This window comes from Procambarus clarkii, chromosome 55, assembly GCF_040958095.1.
Source record: "Procambarus clarkii isolate CNS0578487 chromosome 55, FALCON_Pclarkii_2.0, whole genome shotgun sequence".
In the NCBI taxonomy this organism is placed as follows: domain Eukaryota; kingdom Metazoa; phylum Arthropoda; class Malacostraca; order Decapoda; family Cambaridae; genus Procambarus; species Procambarus clarkii.
In genome coordinates, this window is record NC_091204.1 from 12,390,329 (window position 1) to 12,411,743 (window position 21,415).

The 21,415-nt window shown below is 41.4% G+C and overlaps 1 protein-coding gene across 1 annotated transcript in view; it reads right to left on the bottom strand.

Annotated features, from left to right (window-relative positions):
- LOC123754934 (ATP-dependent DNA helicase DDX11-like) overlaps window positions 1-21,415 on the bottom strand; it is a 491,323-nt gene that overhangs the window by 348,253 nt on the left and 121,655 nt on the right. Inside the window, exons 2-4 of the mRNA XM_069305392.1 lie at window positions 12,561-12,607; window positions 7,531-7,640; window positions 4,468-4,579 (exon numbers count right to left, since the gene is read on the bottom strand). Coding sequence (XP_069161493.1) covers window positions 4,468-4,579; window positions 7,531-7,629 — 211 coding nt within the window. The 5' untranslated portion in view covers window positions 7,630-7,640; window positions 12,561-12,607. The remainder of the gene's footprint in view (window positions 1-4,467; window positions 4,580-7,530; window positions 7,641-12,560; window positions 12,608-21,415) is intronic.

Below are 21,415 nucleotides of genomic sequence, written 5' to 3' on the forward strand. Positions count from 1 at the left end.
AAATATGGACCAATAGGCTTTCTACAATCACTTCCATTCAATACCCATTGTTTCGTGTTCTGTCTTGTGTTGATGAAATTAATACCCTATTAATGTCACCTCACCCCATCCACCTCACTCAAATGTAGATATAAACAAATCGGAGATGTGTAAGTTCTATTCAGTTGTGTATGTAAAGTCTTTGAAAATGTAATAAGTTTTACGAAACGCGCTCAAGTGTCGCGTCAGACTTGAAATAGAAATGAATTTTGGAGAATTGATTTTTGAATTACCACCAACAGTGAAAAGAAATGTACGAAAGATAGAGAAAATTCGTGTTAGAATTATTAATCTTACTTTTTCGGTCATATTTAATATTATATATATATATATATATATATATATATATATATATATATATATATATATATATATGCGAACAAGCCTGAATGGAATGAGTTTTCAGTTATATATATATATATATATATATATATTTAATTATACACATACATATATACATACAGTATATATATAAGAAATAAAAAATTAATTATGTTGCAAAATTATCTGTAAATGATCTTCCACTTAATACCACATGTATAATTGAGCCTTTACCTTTCAGCCTTTTACCTCAGAGCCTTTAGCCTAAAAAAAAGGCTTTACCGCAAACAATTGTCGACTTAGATGAGGACGAAGACAAAAGAGAAAGAAATAACTGCATAATATATGAAAATACACAACCATATATTTTATTTATAAATGGGACAACATAAAAAAATGGTGGAGTGAACATTGAACAAGGTAATTCAGCCTGTAAGTAGAATGGTGGTGAATAAGAGTGATGATGGTAGTTATGTAGATAATGCTAGTCAGTTTCCCAATGATACTGAAGGGTTAGACAACAATGTTAAAATGTTCCCTGATGCCAATTAGGAGGCAAGTAGATAATTTACATAGTACATAAGTGGAGGTTAAATAAAGTACGTACATAAGTGGAGGATAAAGGCGGTACAGTATACTATAATGACTAGTATGTTTAGCTTTTATTTTGATCACTATGAATGTTTTTATTAATATTTAAATGCAAATCTGTTATATTTTTGGCAATATTGCATTAACTTTTTTTTATTTTTTTTGCCGGTGTTTACAAGTTGTTAAGTTGTGTATGAGATGGGTATCCTTAGTTATGTGTAGGTTTAGTGCACTTTTGTGAGTGCACAGCCCCCACCACCTTTGCCACAGAAATGGGAGCTGGACTCAGCTGAGAGAGATGGTGTTTTAGGTTGTGATGGTGAGGCATCCACATCCGTAACAAGGTGTTTATCTCAGCTTTTCTCCTATTGATACCAAGATCTGTGTACTCTTAAACAAGTTGATTTACTTCCATGTTGTATGTGTACTCTGTCATATGTGATTAATCAAATAAATGTAATGCACACACCTCACTTTTTTTATTGAATCCCGGCAATTCAAAATAATTTTTTTGTTCACTTAGTGTTCCCTCTCATATTTGATGTGCATCTTTATATACTGTACTATATTATACTTCTTGCATTCCTAATTTTATATAATGTACATAAACGGTAGGAAGGAGGCTTTCAAAATTTCTCTCAACCTTAAAATACCTCTTAATGCAACCTTAAGAAAAGATCTTGGCTGTGTTGATAACGGCATAACGGCATTTGGCTACGTGCCGTTATGTATAGAGTAAGGAATGTTTAGGCTTTTCAGATAACATTTTCAATCTCATAACAAAAGGAGAAAAAGACAAATGACCACTGACAGAATTGTGATCATAAGACCCCATTCCAGGTCAACCAGGAGACACACACTGGCAGAAACTTCCATTTGACACTCTTCCCGTCCACATTAAAGTTTTAGTTCAAATAAAGTTTGTTTAATTGATATACTGTATATTAACTTGCAAAACATCTTTTAATTATAAGTTAGTTAATTTCCTTGTATTGCAAATTCATTTAAAGTAATTTTAAAAGAAGCAGTTACAGAATGTGAAAATACTTTTTTACAGTACAGGTACTACATATTCCGTACTGTACATAGATATTTCCTTATTTTGTTGTAAAGGAATCACTAGTTACTAGGCTGGGAAGCCACTAAAGGTAGCCCTCCCAGAAACACACGAGTAACATTTTTATAAAATTGCAAAACGGCAAACTTTGGATGTAACGGAACTTGGGTTGCTGTGGAAGGTTCAGAAGCACTTCTGTCCATTTAACCCTTCCATTGTACATCCCAGCTGGAGAAGTGGAGGCCAATTATCTGCATGTGGCACATCCCACCTGGAGATGTAATAGGGTCCCGTGTAAGATTTAAAACTTCTGTGAGTACACGGGGCTCACATTGGCTTTCCCAGGGTTCCAATAAACAGATGCTATTTTGAAAAAAAAATTAAGGACACTGTTCCTGGGTGTGAAGGCCTCAGTATTGACCGAGCAACCAAAGGCGGAGCCTGCAACGTGCACTAACTAGCCTGTCCTCAAAGTTTTCTGAGGTCAAGAAACTGTCATATTAAAGTGCCCTTATCCTAACCTACCAGAGGACCCAAAACAGAAAACAGGACAATACGCCAATTTTGTGAGCCGCTACCATGTTTTAGGATAATTTTTGGCCTAGGGGTAAAGTATATGTCAAAATGCAACATTCTCTTAGGAGAAAGGGTACATCAATAGCACTGCTGTTCAGCTTGTGTCCACAGCATCACTTAAAATGACGAATTACATAAGCAACAGCAATTATTTTGCAATGATAGTACAGAAGAGTCTATGATAAAGACCATGTACAGTATTCAGATATCAGTGAACATAATGCTATTCATGATGTTCCCAGCACAACAACGACAGCCACATCACTGCCATTGATTGGTGCATCAACGCCTCGTGAAACAACCTCACACTACTACAGAAAATACACGTGCAAAATTATTCACATTCAGGATTTAGTGACCAGGATACTGATAATAGCAGCAGCATTGTGCCTACAGTTAGTGATAGGCATACAGTATTATATTCGAGGCATTATGGCAAGTCAGTTGGCATTGTCAGCTGACTAGCGTGTTGACACCATGTTGTGTTTGGACTCGCCAGACCAGCTAATGTGGTTATAGTGAACAAAATTGTAGCTAGTTATATATAATTGTGTATATAGTGTAACAGCTAAAAAACTGTATACTATATTGCTCAAAGAATGTTTAACTCATATTAGTGAACATAAATATATATCTGCATACCAATATTCAACATTTTCTATGACACAAATAATATTATTGACAGCCCAATAGACCATTACACTTGAAAAAACCATGGTAAAAAAACATTTAAATTCTGATAAAGTAATATATACTGTACTGTATTCTGAAAAAATATTACATATGTGGTCTGGTCATCATATCTTCAGCCACGTTATTGAGACTCATTGTCTGCATTATATTTCAAAGCATGTTGTTGGAACAATGCAAAAAAATGCGGAATTAGGCCGAACTCTGATAACCAATTGTAAGATCTTACACTTGCCAAAAATGCTTAGTGGTTCATAATGGTGCATGAAAATCTAGATAGTTATATATATATAGTGTATGTTTGTTTCTCAGTCCCATTGGCGCAGTGCTAAGACACTCACCCCACACTTCGCGAGTGCTTTGACTTCGGTTCGTATTAACCATACTCAATAGGGCAGTTGGCCCTCCAAAAGCTCCCATTATGCCACTATTCCTCCAGCTTAAGCAATGCGAACCATACCCATCTCTCTCCTCTCCTCTCCACTCGTACCTGTGCCCTGCTCTTACCAAGTACACCCAACCCTTCTTATATCTTGAGGTTATCTTGAGATGATTTCGGGGCTTTAGTGTCCCCGCGGCCCGGTCCTCGACCAGACCTCCACCCCTAGGAAGCAGCCCGTGACAGCTGACTAACACCCAGGTACCCATTTTACTGCTAGGTAACAGGGGCATAGGGTGAAAGAAACTCCGCCCATTGTTTCTCGCCGGCGCCCGGGATCAAACCCGGGACTACAGGATCACAAGTCCAGCGTGCTGTCCGCTCGGCTGACCGGCTGCCCTGCTGACCGGTTGACCCTGCCCCAATGTCCTATACCAGCCAGAGCACTGAAGACATGCAATTGCAACTCAACATTTGCCAACTAAATATACTGTATATACATCATGCAATATCGTAGCTTGACTTTATCCTACAATTAAATCTGGAAAGTATGCCTAATGTATTGAGGATACAGATACTGTATTTCAAATTCATAAAGGTCAAATTGGTTCACAGACACCCAGCCAAATAACAGCAATAAACCTTCCTACCTCAAGTGAATCCAGACCCATGAATATGTTATTTTTCAGTAATCACAGCCATGTCCTGCTCTGAGTAAGTAACTTACCCTGTCTGGGGATCCAATTCATAAACAAAAGTATTTCTGAGGATGAAAGCCAACATTAGAAAATATTTTACAAAATTTTACCCTTACCTTTTTCAGCTTGTTGCCAGGCTAGTGTTGAACACAAGAGAGCCAGCGATTTTCCCGAGCCGGTTGGGGACTCTAGCAGGCAATTCTGACGTCGCTGGAGTCCCTTTACAATCTGATGAATTAGAATAATTTTAGTACACATCAAAATTACAATGAAAATGTTAGCAACCAAAATGAATTAGTAGTTACATAGACAGCTTTAATTATCTGTTAAGCTTCATAATCTATTGCTTTCTTCTCATAAGAATACTTTACTTTCAAGCACTAAAGTTATTCATCTTGAGGAAATCCATCTATGCAGGTGAAATTTAAAAGTAATTAAAATAAATGGTGGATAACATCTAAAACTGCTTAGAGACAACAGCAGACAATATAATTCTAAGAACACTAAAAATGTGTAACAATCTTTTCCTAATGGTAGTGGATTGATTAATATACAAGAATAATGCTTACAGCAGGTTCAACACATTCTTGAAATAAAATATTGTAACTCCAATAATGTATTTGCAAATACATAAAGGAAAATTCATATCACCATTGTGAAACCATTTTTTTCCAAGAAATATAAACTACAATCAAATCTAACTAAGGTTAAAGCAAAATTTGACAATTAGACCACATGGGTACCAGGAAGGATTCAATTTAGGAGCTATTGTTTGAAGGTTAATTTGATAAATTGGGAAACAAGGATGGCCAAGTTCTACCCAAAATTTCTTTAGGATTTAGAACAATCTCCAAAAAAAAGTCAACTACTTGATGGGTTGATTCTAGCACTAGAAATTTGAATTCTACCATTTGAGGTTTAGGGTGTTACACAGGGAGATGCCTTGGGTAGTGGTGATGGTACTCATGCCCGCTGGGTTGATTTGGGTATGAACTGAAAATACTTGAAAAAGGGTTAGTCAAATATACAAGAAAATGAGTTAAACAAATTATGCAGGGAAACAGTTAATAAATGTATAGACTACTGATGAGAAAGAATTAGGATTAGTCCCAAGGGGTGTGAATATTAGATGTACATGCAGTTTCTTAATACATGTGATATTACACTACTGAGCTGTTGTCAACACATTTAAGGTATTTTAAGTGCAAAATAAAGACTACAAATAGTAGTATGTGTCATGGTTAGTTTACTTATTGTTTATAACCCAATAATGCAGCTAAATATACTGGTATCAGGCGAGTAGAAATGTTTGCATACCTCTGTCAGACAAGTGTATAAGGTATACACAAAATTGTTGGGATATTTATTTTCAATTAATATTTCATCTTAAAACAAATGTATACATGTGTACTTGCCTATCTGAAATTACATAGATACATTTGCATAGCTTAGCTATGCAAATGTATCTATGCATTGTATCAATTAGCTATGCAAATACCGTACATCTTGGGGTCCCACTAAAACTTCCATCAATCCATTTGAGATTTCATATATCTATAGTTGAAGCAATGTTTGGAGTCTACTTCCACCAGTATTGTGCATTACCTCCAAATTCACTCAATTTCTTTACTACTCCAGCAGTAAAAAAAATATTTATAATATCCTTTTGTTGTTCATTCAGATTGTCATCGTTTACCTTCTTAATACCCATGAGTATTTGTATCCCATTTCATCTTTCAGTAATATCTTAAAAGTTCTATATCTTTAAAAGTCTTTTTTTGTAACTGATACCTCTGAGCTCCAGGACTTCTCTGGTGGCATACCTATGGGCTCCTTTAATTTCATTTAGTGTTTGATGAGACATGGTTTTGAGCTTGCACTATATATTGCAAAATTGGCCTGCCATACATTGTGGGCACTAAGTTACATCTTTCAATGCACACCCAGGCTGGGTATGGAAAGTAGAACTCTCGAAACTGATTACGGGTAAACTACAGGTGCTTACCGTTTCTATGAGCATTTAAAACATGAGGGCAAATTTAAATAATGTGAACACATTTAGTTACACTTATGACCATCAGAGGTACACAGGAAAAAAGTGGCCTTATTTAGATAGACTAAGAGTTCTCAGTCCCTACCTAACCTCAGCAAGGAGGCTGCTCAGAGTATACCCAGATTAATTCCATGTCTTTTAGTAATTATCTAATATTTTGTGGTGACTGTAGGTGTCTAACTGAATGAACTTGTGGAAAGAAGTTAGGGAGCCGGTCGGCAAAGCAGACAGCACATTGGACTTGTGATCCTGTGGTCCCGGGTTCGATCCCAAGCGCCGGCGAGAAACAATGGGCAGAGTTTCTTTCACCCTATGCTCCTGTTACCTAGCAGTAAAATAGGTACCTGGGTGTTAGTCAGCTGTCACAGGCAGCTTCCTGGGGGTGGAGGCCTGGCCGAGGACTGGGCCGCGGGGACACGAAAGCCCCGAAATCATCTCAAGATAACCTCAAGAAGAAGAGTGGATGATGGCATGAATGGTTGTGAGGGCGAGTGTGATGTGTTGCTGCTTCAGCGGAAGTTAACAGCAGTGTGAACACACACTGATGATGTGGTGGAGGCTGACTCCATACACAGTTTCAAATGTAGGTATGATAGAGCCCAGTAGGCTCAGGAATCTGTACACCAGTTGATTGACAGTTGAGAGGCGGGACCAAAGAGCCAAAGCTCAACCCCCGCAAGCACAATTAGGTGAGTACAATTAGGTGAGTACACTACTGTCTCAAATATACCGTTGGTGCAATACAAGAACAGTTCTGGAGTTCTACACGTATCTGCAAGCGGTCACGAAGATGTGGTGGCTTCCTCACCTTTCCATTCCAATTACAGTATTCTTGCCTAACCCAACTCGCATCCATATTTAACCCCTATTCAAAAATTTTCTCCAATGACCTGTTCTGCTTATTAAAATCAACTCACTGCATGACAAGCCATACAAACATTGAGATCCCCCGAATGATCTACAACCCTGTTGGTGTTATAGATTCAGCTACTCGGAACAAGTTCCAAGTAGCACGGGCTATGGTGAGCCCGTAGTGGACTTAAGGGTATATACCTCCTTCCGCCCCACCGAAAAACAAAGAAATCATTTCCCATGAAGGAGCGACAGCTGTCAATCAACAACTCACCTGAGCCATCATGGCCATCTGCGAGGGGTAAGGCTTGACAGGAAACTGCACCTTGACACCCCCGATAGGATAAACATTCTGCTGTTTTGAGTCAGCCATGATTCCGTGTCCTGAAGAAGAACAGTCATTTGAGCACAGGGGAATTTTTTTGTTTTATTAGCTTAAAAAATATATATAGTGCATACATTGAGTATAATATATACAGTTCACACAGAAAAAATGTACTGGGAAACAAAAACTGATTCTTAATTCGATGTAAAACCGCGAATTTGATGAGAAATATTAAATTTGGTTAATTTCTTAATGCTCCTCATACCCTTGGGTTACTTGGGCTAGATTCACGAGGAAGTTACGCAAACACTTACGAACCTGTACATCTTTTCTCAATCTTTGGCGGCTTTGTTTACAATTATTAAACAGTTAATAAGCTCCGAAGCACCAGGAGGATGTTTACAACAATAACAACAGTTGATTGGCAAGTTTTCATACTTGTAAACTGTTTGATAAATAAAACCAAAGCCGTCAAAGATTGAGGAAAGATGTACATGTTCGTAAGTACTTCCGTAACTGCTTCGTGAATCTGGCCCCAGGATATACGTGTGATGTTATCGGACTTTTGTAGCGACTCTATTAATCGTTAAATATATCGTATAACAAAGGAGGCTAGTTATTTTGTTGATAAAAATAGACCACTGAAACAAGGAAATTATCGAGTAATATCAAAGCGATAAGCATTCATCAACGAGCTCATCCTACTGTTTTGGGAGTACTTCTAGTAACGATGAGGACCATAGGACATATACCGACGTACAACGACATTACTAAGTAGAAATCGGTACTATTGAATTTGGACAAACCGGAAAAGATTTTATATTTATGTTGCAAAGACAAACTAAACTAAACTAAACTAAACTAAACTAGCCTAACCTAACCTTCCTAAGCCTAATAGACGCTATCTGAAGCCTAATAGTCCACGTGTGCGTAATACTTGTTCTAGGAATATTAAGGTTGGTTTTTTAGCTTAATTTTTTGCGACTATGAAGTGAACAGTACCAAAAATCTACTGTCTAATTGCTTAGTACGTCAATATTTGTACTATGGTGTATATAGTTACAAAAAGTACTATCTAAACAGGAGAATGGGTTGCATGATCAGACACATGAACCATTAGATAATGGAATTCATGAACCACTGGATTAACTAAAAAAATGTAATTTATAGTACTTCCTATTTACTGGATTACTAAACAAATATACGATATCTGAGGCCTAATATAGTACATATGTGTGCTATACTAGGCCTAGGAATATTTAAGTTTATTTTTTAGCTTCATTTGTTTTGACTCTAAAATGAATAGTACAAAGATATACTATCTAATTGCTAATTGAAATGTATATGTTTACCTCTCAGAATGTTTGGTAATATGTTTATTGTTTGTGATGTGTGTCTATGTATGTATTAACACGATGTACTGAACGGGGTGAGAATAGCTTGAGCTACCTCGTCCCTTTGTGGGTATTTTACCTCAATAAACTTATTTCAATTTCAATTCCTATTTAATAGTATTTAATAATATTTACACTAGCAGAAATTCCTAACACAAGACAATTATAAATGACATTACTGAACGATTGGAACACGGACACTCACACACACCAATTCGTATGCATTACATAAGGCCAAAAATCGTCGTACTAGAAAATGGAAGCGGCTGGCGAAAGTGACGCACTGTCCCGTTTTCTGTTTTGGGTCCTCTGGTAGGTTAGGAGAGGACACTTTACATTGACGATTTTCTTCACGTTGGTAGACCTTAGGAGGATGGGCTGGTGGATGAAAGAGTAATAGAGTATGAGGAGAGGAGCGGTCAGGAAGGAGAGAGAGAGAGAGAGAGAGAGAGAGAGAGAGAGAGAGAGAGAGAGAGAGAGAGAGAGAGAGAGAGAGAGAGAGAGAGAGAGAGAGAGAGAGAGAGAGAGAGATTTACCAGGGGAAAACGATTGATTGATTGATACAGATTAAGCCACCCAAGAGGTGGCACGGGCATGAATAGCCCGTAAGGGAAAACGCCAAGTAATTACGACTATATAGCGCCTGGAAAGGGGCCAAGATAAGGATTTGGAATAAGGAGAGCGGAGACTTGGTCGTGGGAAAAGCAGTAATCCGAGATATTGTCGCCTTTGTGGACGGTGACTCCTCGTGGTCCAGAATATATCCTTCCCTGTTCCCTCGTGTGGGGGTGGGAGGTCTCTACTTGCCATTCCTCCTCCTCCCTCTACCTCTTCCACCTCCAACACACTCTCCTTCCCCACCTCTTCCTCCTCCAACACACTCTCCTTCCCCCACCTCTTCCACCTCCAACACACTCTCCTTCCCCACCTCTTCCACCTCCAACACACTCTCCTTCCCCACCTCTTCCACCTCCAACACACTCTCCTTCCCCACCTCTTCCTCCTCCAACACACTCTCCTTCCCCACCTCTTCCTCCTCCAACACTCGCAACACTCCTCCCTATCAACAACTGCCCTCCTCCGCCACTGCCGTACAAACGCCGTTGTTGTTAAAGATTTAGCTATTCAGGACGGAGTGTCCATGTAGCACGGGCTATGGTGAGCCCGTGTACAAACGCCAAGACTTGTACCCTTTCTAAACATTTTCACAGCTTACGATCACCTCTCCCCCCCTGATGTCTTCCAGGTGGGGTTTCCAAGCTCTCTTTGTCAATATCTCATCCTTCATTCACCTCACTTTGCCAATCTTTGAGTTGCTTAGTCATCGCAAACTCGTTTCCCTTTGACAAATCCTGTTCATTTGGAACTTTCGATTCCATAGGTTCTCCATGCTGGCCTGTAGACTGTCTCTCAGTGGTCAGTGAAGCGATTCTGTTCGCTCTAGAGTAACTAGGCCCAGAGCCGGTCGGCTGAGCGGACAGCACGCTGGACTTGTGATCCTGTGGTCCTGGGTTCGATCCCAGGCGCCGGCGAGAAACAATGGGCAGAGTTTCTTTCACCCTATGCCCCCTGTTACCTAGCAGTAAAATAGGTACCTGGGTGTTAGTCAGCTGTCACGGGCGGCTTCCTGGGGGTGGAGGCCTGGTCGAGGACCGGGCCGCGGGGACACTAAAGCCCCGAAATCATCTTAAGATAACCTTAAGAGAAGGGCAGCCGGGCCACTCTTAAGGGTTGCATCCTGAGTGAGATCAGTGGTAGGCCTGGGAATGGGAGGGGGGGGGGATTGATAACCCTAACCAGATGCAAGCGATGAGTCACAATAACGGGGCTAAAGTAAGTTGACCAGACCACACACGAGAAGGTGAAGGGACGACGACGTTTCGGTCCATCCTGGACCATTCTCAAGTCGATTGTCGACTTGAGAATGGTCCAGGACGGACCGAAACGTCGTCGTCCCTTCACCTTCTAGTGTGTGGTCTGGTCAACCCTAACCAGACTTCCTTTACCCGACAATGGAAAATGAGACTCTAATCTTGATGTTTATGTTCCCAAACATGCCGCCAGAGGGACTAAAAGCCTAGACCTGTTCATAACATTAACGATCCCAAGGCACGAGTGTGTCCTAAGCCACAAAATACCCGAATCATATATCCACATATATTCATCATATATCCTCATATATCCACAAATATCCACCATATATTTACAAAAAAAAAAAAACGCAAGCAACTTCTCCCCCCCCCACCCACTTTCACCAATTTATTTTTAAATACACTGCAATTTATTAAAAAAAAAATAGTCAGTGGGCTACAAAGTCCCAAACAACACATCGTATTGCGAGTTCTCAACCCACAAGTGTCTGTCATCAACATCAATCTGTATTAAGTATTGAAACGATATCAACCAAGAACAATTAAAACACACAACACAATGGCAGCAATGTTTAGTTTCATTAACCACAAGAGGGTAACAACATCCTAAATCCATAAATCAAATTATGATACACCAAAATGTGAATCGATTAGAATAATAATTGTTTACTGAGAGAGAGAGAGAGAGAGAGAGAGAGAGAGAGAGAGAGAGAGAGAGAGAGAGAGAGAGAGAGAGAGAGAGAGTAGAAGAGAGTAGAAGAGAGTAGAAGAGAGCAGAAGAGAGAGAGTAGAAGAGAGCAGAAGAGAGAGAGAGAGAGAGAGTAGAAGAGAGAGAGAGAGAGTAGAAGAGAGCAGAAGAGAGTAGAAGAGAGAGAGAGCAGAAGAGAGTAGAAGAGAGAGAGAGAGAGGAAGGGAGAGAGAGAGAGAGAGAGAGAGAGAGAGAGAGAGAGAGAGAGAGAGAGAGAGAGAGAGAGAGAGAGAGAGAGAGAGAGAGAGAGTAGAAGAGAGTAGAAGAGAGAGAGAGAGAGAGAGAGAGAGAGAGAGAGAGAGAGAGAGAGAGAGAGTAGAAGAGAGAGAGAGAGAGAGAGAGAGAGAGAGAGAGAGAGAGAGAGAGAGAGAGAGAGAGAGGAAGGGAGAGAGAGAGAGAGAGAGAGAGAGAGAGAGAGGAAGGGAGAGAGAGAGAGAGAGAGAGAGAGAGAGAGAGAGAGAGAGAGAGAGAGAGAGAGAGAGAGAGAGAGAGAGAGGAAGGGAGAGAGAGAGAGAGAGGAAGGGAGAGAGAGAGAGAGAGAGAGAGAGAGAGAGAGAGAGAGAGAGAGAGAGAGAGAGAGAGAGAGAGAGAGTAGAAGAGAGAGTAGAAGAGAGAGAGAGAGAGTAGAAGAGAGAGAGACAGTAGAAGAGAGAGAGACAGTAGAAGAGAGACAGTAGAAGAGAGAGAGAAGAGAGAGAGACAGTAGAAGAGAGAGAGCAGGAGAGAAAGAGAGCAGAAGAGAAAGAGAGCAGAAGAGAAAGAGAGAGAGAAACAGCAAGAGAAAGAACGAACGAGCAGAAGAGAACAAGATACGAAAGCAAGAGAAGTGAGCGAGAAAAGAGACAGTAGCCAGACAGAAGAAGAACAAGAGAGAAAACGGGTCACGGAGGAGCCCATACTACAGAAAAGATAAAGTGAGCAGAACAGACAGACATCAGGGTGAAATGAAACTGTCAGTCAAGTTACCGTAGACTTGTTGAGCGCTGCTCCCGCCCCAAAGTCACTCACGTCACCTACAATAAGAAAACAATATTACGATATTACAAACAAATATAGATACTAATAGAGCATTCACAAAAAAAAAATATTTATAACTGAAAAAAACATAGATAAGATAAAAATAAGATGGAAATTTAAGAATAGCTTTGAGAAATAAGATAAACGAACCAACTTGAAAGATTGCAACACAAATATAATAATTATATCATATATAATCTATATATGATATAGTAATAATAATAATGATATAATAATCAGATATAACAACTTTCCCAAACAGAACACAACTGACCAAATCATGGTACCTGGATCATACTGCAAGTTTTGCAACAAGTATCATTGCATTTACATTCCAGTTGAATTTAAGAGTGTTGCATAACTGCAATACTGTTTGGTGATTGTCTGTGTTTCGTTTGACTTAATTCTCATTGGTCATTTTTCATAACATGAACCAAACGGGTTTATGTGTTTGGTTACTTATATTTTAGGTATTTCATAGCGTGCGGGTTTTTTTTCCATTAAGGCTTATTCATAACTAAATTCAACAGGACACACACACACACACACAAATATTTTATTCACATATGTTTAGTGCAAACATGTTTTGGGGTTTTGTGCCAATCGCATGCATGGGTATGCGCTCGCACGCACGCACGCACACACACACACACATATATATATATATATATATATATATATATATATATATATATATATATATATATATATATATATATATATATATATATATATAAGTATGCGTAAAGCTTGAATGGTCCCCAAGCAACCAGTCATCAGCCCAAAGCCATTCCATCCAGCGGTCGACCCCAAAGATGAATTCACAAATTTTAACATGCTGTTGTTCCAAAATAAAAAAAAATAACACATATGTTGTTAGTGTTTTAGATTTAGCTACTCAGAACGAAATATCCATGTAGCACGGGCTATGGTGAGCCCGTAATTCTCACATATAAATTAATACTGTTATATATTAGCATAGTGTGCATATTTAGGCATTGATCAGGTTAGGAGTTTAGGTTCTGTTGGCGATTATTTGTATTTGTAGTACGTGGGCGAAGCATTTACAGCGTTGTGGCTCGAACAAAATTCGTCAGCGCACTTGTTCGAGAAGCGTTCGAACGTCAGCAGTTGTGAGTCGTGTGTGTAAACCGTTTTTCAGTCATAAACAGAGGGGGTTGGCGGGTGTACGGAATGGACTTTGCCCTTTGTTTATGAGGATGAGCTGCTAGACGTATTGGATAGTCTCACTGTGATCTACATGCACCCACCACCCGGCAACACTCGTGGCATTATTAGGCACATATTTCATCAAATCATGTCAACATCATCACTCTTAACTCATAGAGGACCGCATGAGCATCAAGTATGCATAAAGCTTAAATGGTCCCCTAGCCAATATGCATCCGAAAATTCTTAACCTTTGAAGGATTCAGGATTCGACACCTGACTGACCGGGTACAAATGGGTCAGGGGTTAAGAGTTTTTGTATATAAACATTTATAAAAAAAAACACAGAAATCACAATAGGGTGATATATCAAATGAACAAATCCACAACGGCCGTGATGAGGATTCGAATGAGGATCACGGCCCTTGTGGATTTATTTACATATAAGTATATTACACACACACACACACACACACACACACACACACACACACACACACACACACACACACAAATCCCTTCACTGGATCCCCCGCACCTCATCCCAGTATCCTCTGAGACCCTGTTATCCACCTCACAGGTCCTCACACCCATGGAACAGCCTCCCCCACCAGCAGAACACTCACCAAGGAGGCGATTTGAGAAGGGACAGAAGAAAGTGAGCCTCAAAGCGATGTACACAAACATAGATGGAATTACAAATAAAGCAAATGAGCTTGGAGAACTGGTACTAGAGGAAAACCCAGACATAATAGCCCTCACAGAAACAAAGATCACGAAAACGATAACAAATGCAGTGTTCCCACAGGACTATTATGTTATGAGGAAAGAGAGGGAAGGAAGAGGTGGGGGTGGTGTAGCTCTGCTGGTAAGACAAGGCTGGGATTTTGAGGAGATGGATATTCAGGGCTGTGAAGGTTTTAGTGACTACATAGCAGGTACTGTAACAAATGGAGGGAAAAAAATTATAGTCGCAGTCATATATAATCCACCACCAAATGACAGAAGACCTAGACAGGAATATGATAGAAACAACATGGCCACCATTAACATAATAGAAAGAGCAGCTTCTGTTGCTAGCAGGAATGGATCTGGACTACTAATTATGGGAGACTTCAACCATGGGAAGATAGATTGGAAGAACAGAGACCCGCATGGAGGACCAGAAACATGGAGAGCTAAGCTGCTGGACGTGGCAACAAGAAACTTTCTAAGCCAGCACACCAAAGAACCAACAAGAATGAGAGGAGAAGATGAACCAGCAATGCTTGATTTGATATTTACCCTAAATGAATGGGATATAAGGGAAGTTAAGATGGAAGCGCCCTTGGGAATGAGTGATCACAGTGTATTGAACTTTGAGTACCTGGTAGAGCTAGGACTTATCTCCCCCCAAAAAGAACTAGGAATCAAAAGGCTGGCATACCGAAAGGGGAATTATGAACAGATGAGAAGTTTCCTAAGTGAAATACCTTGGGACACAGACCTCAGAGACAAGTCTGTACAGGGTATGATGGACTATGTTACCCAAAAGTGTCAGGAGGCAGTAAACAGGTTCATCCCGGCCCAAAGGGAAAAATCCGAGAAGCAACAGAAGAATCCATGGTATAATAGGGCATGTATGGAAGCGAAGAAACTGAACAAAAAGGCGTGGAGGAACTTCCGGAATAACAGAACACCAGAAAGCAGAGAGAGATACCAGAGAACCAGGAATGAGTACGTCAGGGGGAGAAGAGAAGCAGAGAAAAATTTTGAAAATGATATAGCAAACAAAGCCAAGACCGAACCAAAGCTACTCCACAGTCACATCAGAAGGAAAACAACAGTGAAAGAACAGGTATTGAAACTTAGAACAGGCGAGGACAGGTATACAGAGAATGACAGAGAGGTGTGTGAGGAACTCAACAAGAGGTTCCAGGAGGTCTTCACAATAGAACAGGGTGAGGTCACTGTGCTAGGAGAAAGGGAGGTAAACCAGGCGGCCTTGGAGGAGTTCGAAATTACGAGAGAGGAGGTCAAGAGACACCTGCTGGATCTGGATGTTAGAAAGGCTGTTGGTCCAGATGGGATCTCACCATGGGTACTGAAAGAGTGTGCAGAGGCACTTTGCCTGCCACTCTCCATAGTGTATAGTAAGTCACTAGAGACGGGAGACCTACCAGAAATATGGAAGACGGCGAATGTGGTCCCAATATACAAAAAGGGCGACAGACAAGAGGCACTGAACTACAGGCCAGTGTCCTTGACTTGTATACCATGCAAGGTGATGGAGAAGATCGTGAGAAAAAACCTGGTAACACATCTGGAGAGAAGGGACTTCGTGACAAATCGCCAACATGGATTCAGGGAGGGTAAATCTTGCCTTACAGGCTTGATAGAATTCTACGATCAGGTGACACAGATTAAGCAAGAAAGAGAGGGCTGGGCGGACTGCATTTTCTTGGATTGTCGGAAAGCCTTTGACACAGTACCGCATAAGAGGCTGGTACATAAGCTGGAGAGACAGGCAGGTGTAGCTGGTAAGGTGCTCCAGTGGATAAGGGAGTATCTAAGCAATAGGAAGCAGAGAGTTACGGTGAGGGGTGAGACCTCCGATTGGCGTGAAGTCACCAGTGGAGTCCCACAGGGCTCTGTACTCGGTCCTATCTTGTTTCTGATATATGTAAATGATCTCCCGGAGGGTATCGATTCATTTCTCTCAATGTTTGCGGACGATGCTAAAATTATGAGAAGGATTAAAACAGAAGAGGACTGTTTGAGGCTTCAAGAAGACCTAGACAAGCTGAAGGAATGGTCGAACAAATGGTTGTTAGAGTTTAACCCAACCAAATGTAATGTAATGAAGATAGGTGTAGGGAGCAGGAGGCCAGATACAAGGTATCATCTGGGAGAGGAAATTCTTCAGGAGTCAGAGAAGGAAAAAGACTTGGGGGTTGATATCACGCCAGACCTGTCTCCTGCAGCACATATCAAGCGGATAACATCAGCGGCATATGCCAGGCTGGCCAACATACGAACGGCATTCAGAAACTTGTGTAAAGAATCATTCAGAACTTTGTATACCATATATGTCAGGCCAATCCTGGAGTATGCAGCCCCAGCATGGAGTCCATATCTAGTCAAGGATAAGACTAAACTGGAAAAGGTTCAAAGGTTTGCCACCAGACTAGTACCCGAGCTGAGAGGTATGAGCTACGAGGAGAGACTACGGGAATTAAACCTCACTTCGCTGGAAGACAGAAGAGTTAGGGGGGACATGATCACCACATTCAAGATTCTGAAGGGGATTGATAGGGTAGATAAAGACAGTCTATTTAACACAAGGGGCACACGTACTAGGGGACACAGGTGGAAACTGAGTGCCCAAATGAGCCACAGAGATATTAGAAAGAACTTTTTTAGTGTCAGAGTGGTTGACAAATGGAATGCATTAGGAAGTGATGTGGTGGAGGCTAACTCCATACACAGTTTCAAGTGTAGATATGACAGAGCCCGATAGGCTCAGGAATCTGTACACCTGTTGATTGACGGTTGAGAGGCGGGACCAAAGAGCCAGAGCTCAACCCCCGCAAACACAACTAGGTGAGTACAACTAGGTGAGTACACACACACACACACACACACACACACATAGGCCACCAACATGGGTTCAGGGAGGGTAAATCTTGCATTACAGGCTTGATAGAATTCTTCGATCAGATGACAAAGATTAAGCAAGAAAGAGAGGGCTGGGCGGACTGCATTTTCTTGGATTGTCGGAAAGCCTTTGACACATTACCGCATAAGAGGCTGGCACATAAGCTGGAGAGACAGGCAGGTGTAGCTGGTAAGGTGCTCCAGTGGATAAGGGAGTATCTAGGCAATAGGAAGCAGAGAGTTACGGTGAGGGGTGAGACCTCCGATTGGCGTGAAGTCACCAGTGGAGTCCCACAGGGCTCTGTACTCGGTCCTATCTTGTTTCTGATATATGTAAATGATCTCCCGGAGGGTATCGATTCATTTCTCTCAATGTTTGCGGACGATGCTAAAATTATGAGAAGGATTAAAACAGAAGAGGACTGTTTGAGGCTTCAAGAAGACCTAGACAAGCTGAAGGAATTTTCGAACAAATGGTTGTTAGAGTTTAACCCAACCAAATGTAATGTAATGAAGATAGGTGTAGGGAGCAGGAGGCCAGATACAAGGTATCATCTGGGAGAGGAAATTCTTCAGGAGTCAGAGAAGGAAAAAGACTTGGGGGTTGATATCACGCCAGACCTGTCTCCTGCAGCACATATCAAGCGGATAACATCAGCGGCATATGCCAGGCTGGCCAACATACGAACGGCATTCAGAAACTTGTGTAAAGAATCATTCAGAACTTTGTATACCACATATGTCAGGCCAATCCTGGAGTATGCAGCCCCAGCATGGAGTCCATATCTAGTCAAGGATAAGACTAAACTGGAAAAGGTTCAAAGGTTTGCCACCAGACTAGTACCCGAGCTGAGAGGTATGAGCTACGAGGAAAGACTACGGGAATTAAACCTCACTTCGCTGGAAGACAGAAGAGTTAGGGGGGACATGATCACCACATTCAAGATTCTGAAGGGAATTGATAGGGTAGATAAAGACAGTCTATTTAACACAAGGGGAACACGCACAAGGGGACACAGGTGGAAACTGAGTGCCCAAATGAGCCACAGAGATATTAGAAAGAACTTTTTTAGTGTCAGAGTGGTTGACAAATGGAATGCATTAGGGGGTGATGTGGTGGAGGCTGACTCCATACACAGTTTCAAGTGTAGATATGATAGAGCCCAATAGGCTCAGGAACCTGTACACCTGTTGATTGACGGTTGAGCGGCGGGACCAAAGAGCCAGAGCTCAACCCCCGCAAGAACAAACAGGTGAGTACACACAATCAACTACCAGTTGACAGTTGAGAGGCGGGACCAAAGAGCCAGAGCTCAACCCCCAGAAGCACAAATAGGTGAGTACACACACACACACATATCAAGCCCAAATAATTCGTGATGACTGCCAGAACAAGAAGGGCTGAGGGTCGGAGCGGTCAATGTTAGTACCACTGATGACCGCTGGGATACGAACACCCGTCACACAATTCCCAGGGTTGTCCACGGTCTCCACAACACTGCGACGCTGTCAATTAGTAAGGTGTGGGAAGGCTCCCTCCTGTGACCACCTGGGAAAGGGGGAAGGAAAGGGAGGGGGTGGGCTGCAGGCCGTTGAGGTGGGAAGGAGGTTATGAGAGAAGAATCTTGTAAGGGGGTTACACATGGGAGAGAAGGGAAGGATAACTGGGAGGGGATATAAGGATAGGGATATGGAGAGGTTTAAAGGTAATGTAGATGAGAAGATAATATGATGGACGGGGATGTGAAGATGGCGTGTCGTTATCTTGAGATGATTTCGGGGCTTCAGTAACCCCGCGGCCCGGTCCTCGACCAGGCCTCCCCCCCCGGGATCGAACCCGAGACCACAGGATCACAAGTCCAGCGTGCTGTCCGCTCGGCCGACCGGCTCCCTTCAACTCCACTGTGAGCAGCTTTATCTCACTCAACACCCACCGCCCCTCATCAACTCTTCTTCAATAGATAGGTAGATAGGATAGCATTTAGGCTTAGCGTAGAGCACTAGGATTCACCTAGAGGCTCGGCCTACCATCCAAGATGGTCACCCATCCATCCATCTTCCTCTCAACTCACCGGAAACACACACTATCACCATCAACCCATCGACTTGGAATTGCCCCTCCACCTCAACCCCTCTCACGTGTAGCACACTACCACCTCAACACCTACATCAACCCCCATCAACCCCTTACCAAGCTAACCTATAACCCCACCTCACCAATTACACCCTCTGCCTAATAGGACGTCGTACTTTGACGTATATTCTAAGCCAAAAAATTCTTGTATTAGAAAAACGGAAGCGGCTGGCGAAATTGACATACTATCCCGTTTTCTGTTTTGGGTCCTCTGGTAGATTAGGGCAGTCGATTCTCAAATCGACTTGAGAATGGTCCAGGACGGACCGAAACGTCGTCGTCCCTTCATTTTCTAGTGTGTAGATTGGTCAACATACTTCAGCCACGTTATTGTGACTCCTCGCCTGCATAGGATAGTACACTTTAATACGACAATTTCCTGGCGTCTGGTAACCTTCAGGGGGACCAGGCTGCTCCACCACCTCCCACCTAAAGAATCTAGACAACCTTCCCCTCCCATTAGCGCCTGAACACCACCGGAGCTGATCCCGCCACCAAGCCAACCAGAATGCTTTCATCTGGCGCCTATCATATGTCAATATCGCCACTGTCACCCATCGGAAATTCCAGCCGGAATTCCGGGCGCCCCAAACAGCAGACTCATTACAGCGCCTCTCAGTACTACAGCGATACCCACTTTACCTGGTGTGTCTCCCAGTCACTCCTCGCTGCCTGGCCTGCTGGCCTCGACACCTCATGTTTTGAGCGTTCTCTCACTCCTCTCTCTCAATAATGTATTGAGAAGATGTATTAATGTATTCTGAAGATGTATTAATATACGAAAGTACTTAAGGAAATTCCTGTTTCAATTTTCCTCCGTGGACTGACACTGTCATATATATATATATATATATATATATATATATATATATATATATATATATATATATATATATATATATATATATGTCGTACCTAATAGCCAGAACGCACTTCTCAGCCTACTATTCAAGGCCCGATTTGCCTAATAAGCCAAGTTTTCATGAATTAATGTTTTTTCGTCTACCTAACCTACCTAACCTAACCTAACCTAGCTTTTTTTGGCTACCTAACCTAACCTTACCTATAAATATAGGTTAGGTTAGGTTAGGTAGGGTTGGTTAGGTTCGGTCATATATCTACGTTAATTTTAGCTCCAATAAAAAAAAATTGACCTCATACATAGAGAAAAGGGTTGCTTTATCATTTCATAAGAAAAAAATTATAGTAAATATATTAATTCAGGAAAACTTGGCTTATTAGGCAAATCGGGCCTTGAATAGTAGGCTGAGAAGTGAGTTCTGGCTACTAGGTACGACATATATATATATATATATATATATATATATATATATATATATATATATATATATATATATATATATATATATATATATATGTGTGTGTGTGTGTGTGTGTGTGTGTGTGTTCAGCACAAAATTGGATAAGCTAATAATACTAATACTGTAATGTTGTTAATACTTACGATTACAGTTGAATTCAGGACTCGTAACCTAAATCACTGCATCTATTACATCAGAGAAGTAAGTTATGGAACAACTGTTAATATTTAATGCTGTATATTGAACCCATATTTAATAGGGTATTAGGAAATAATATTCAGTAAATTATTTATCAAAGTTTGAACAGACAACCAGTTGATACACAAGTACAGCATAATTAGTGGCCCTGGTTGATTACCTGGTTGATACCTGGTTGATGGGGTTCTGGGAGTTCTACTCCCCAAGCCCGGCCCGAGGCCAGGCTTGACTTGTGAGAGTTTGGTCCACCAGGCTGTTGCTTGGAGCGGCCCGCAGGCCCACATATACCTGGTTGATGGGGTTCTGGGAGTTCTTCTACTCCCCAAGCCCGGCCCGAGGCCAGG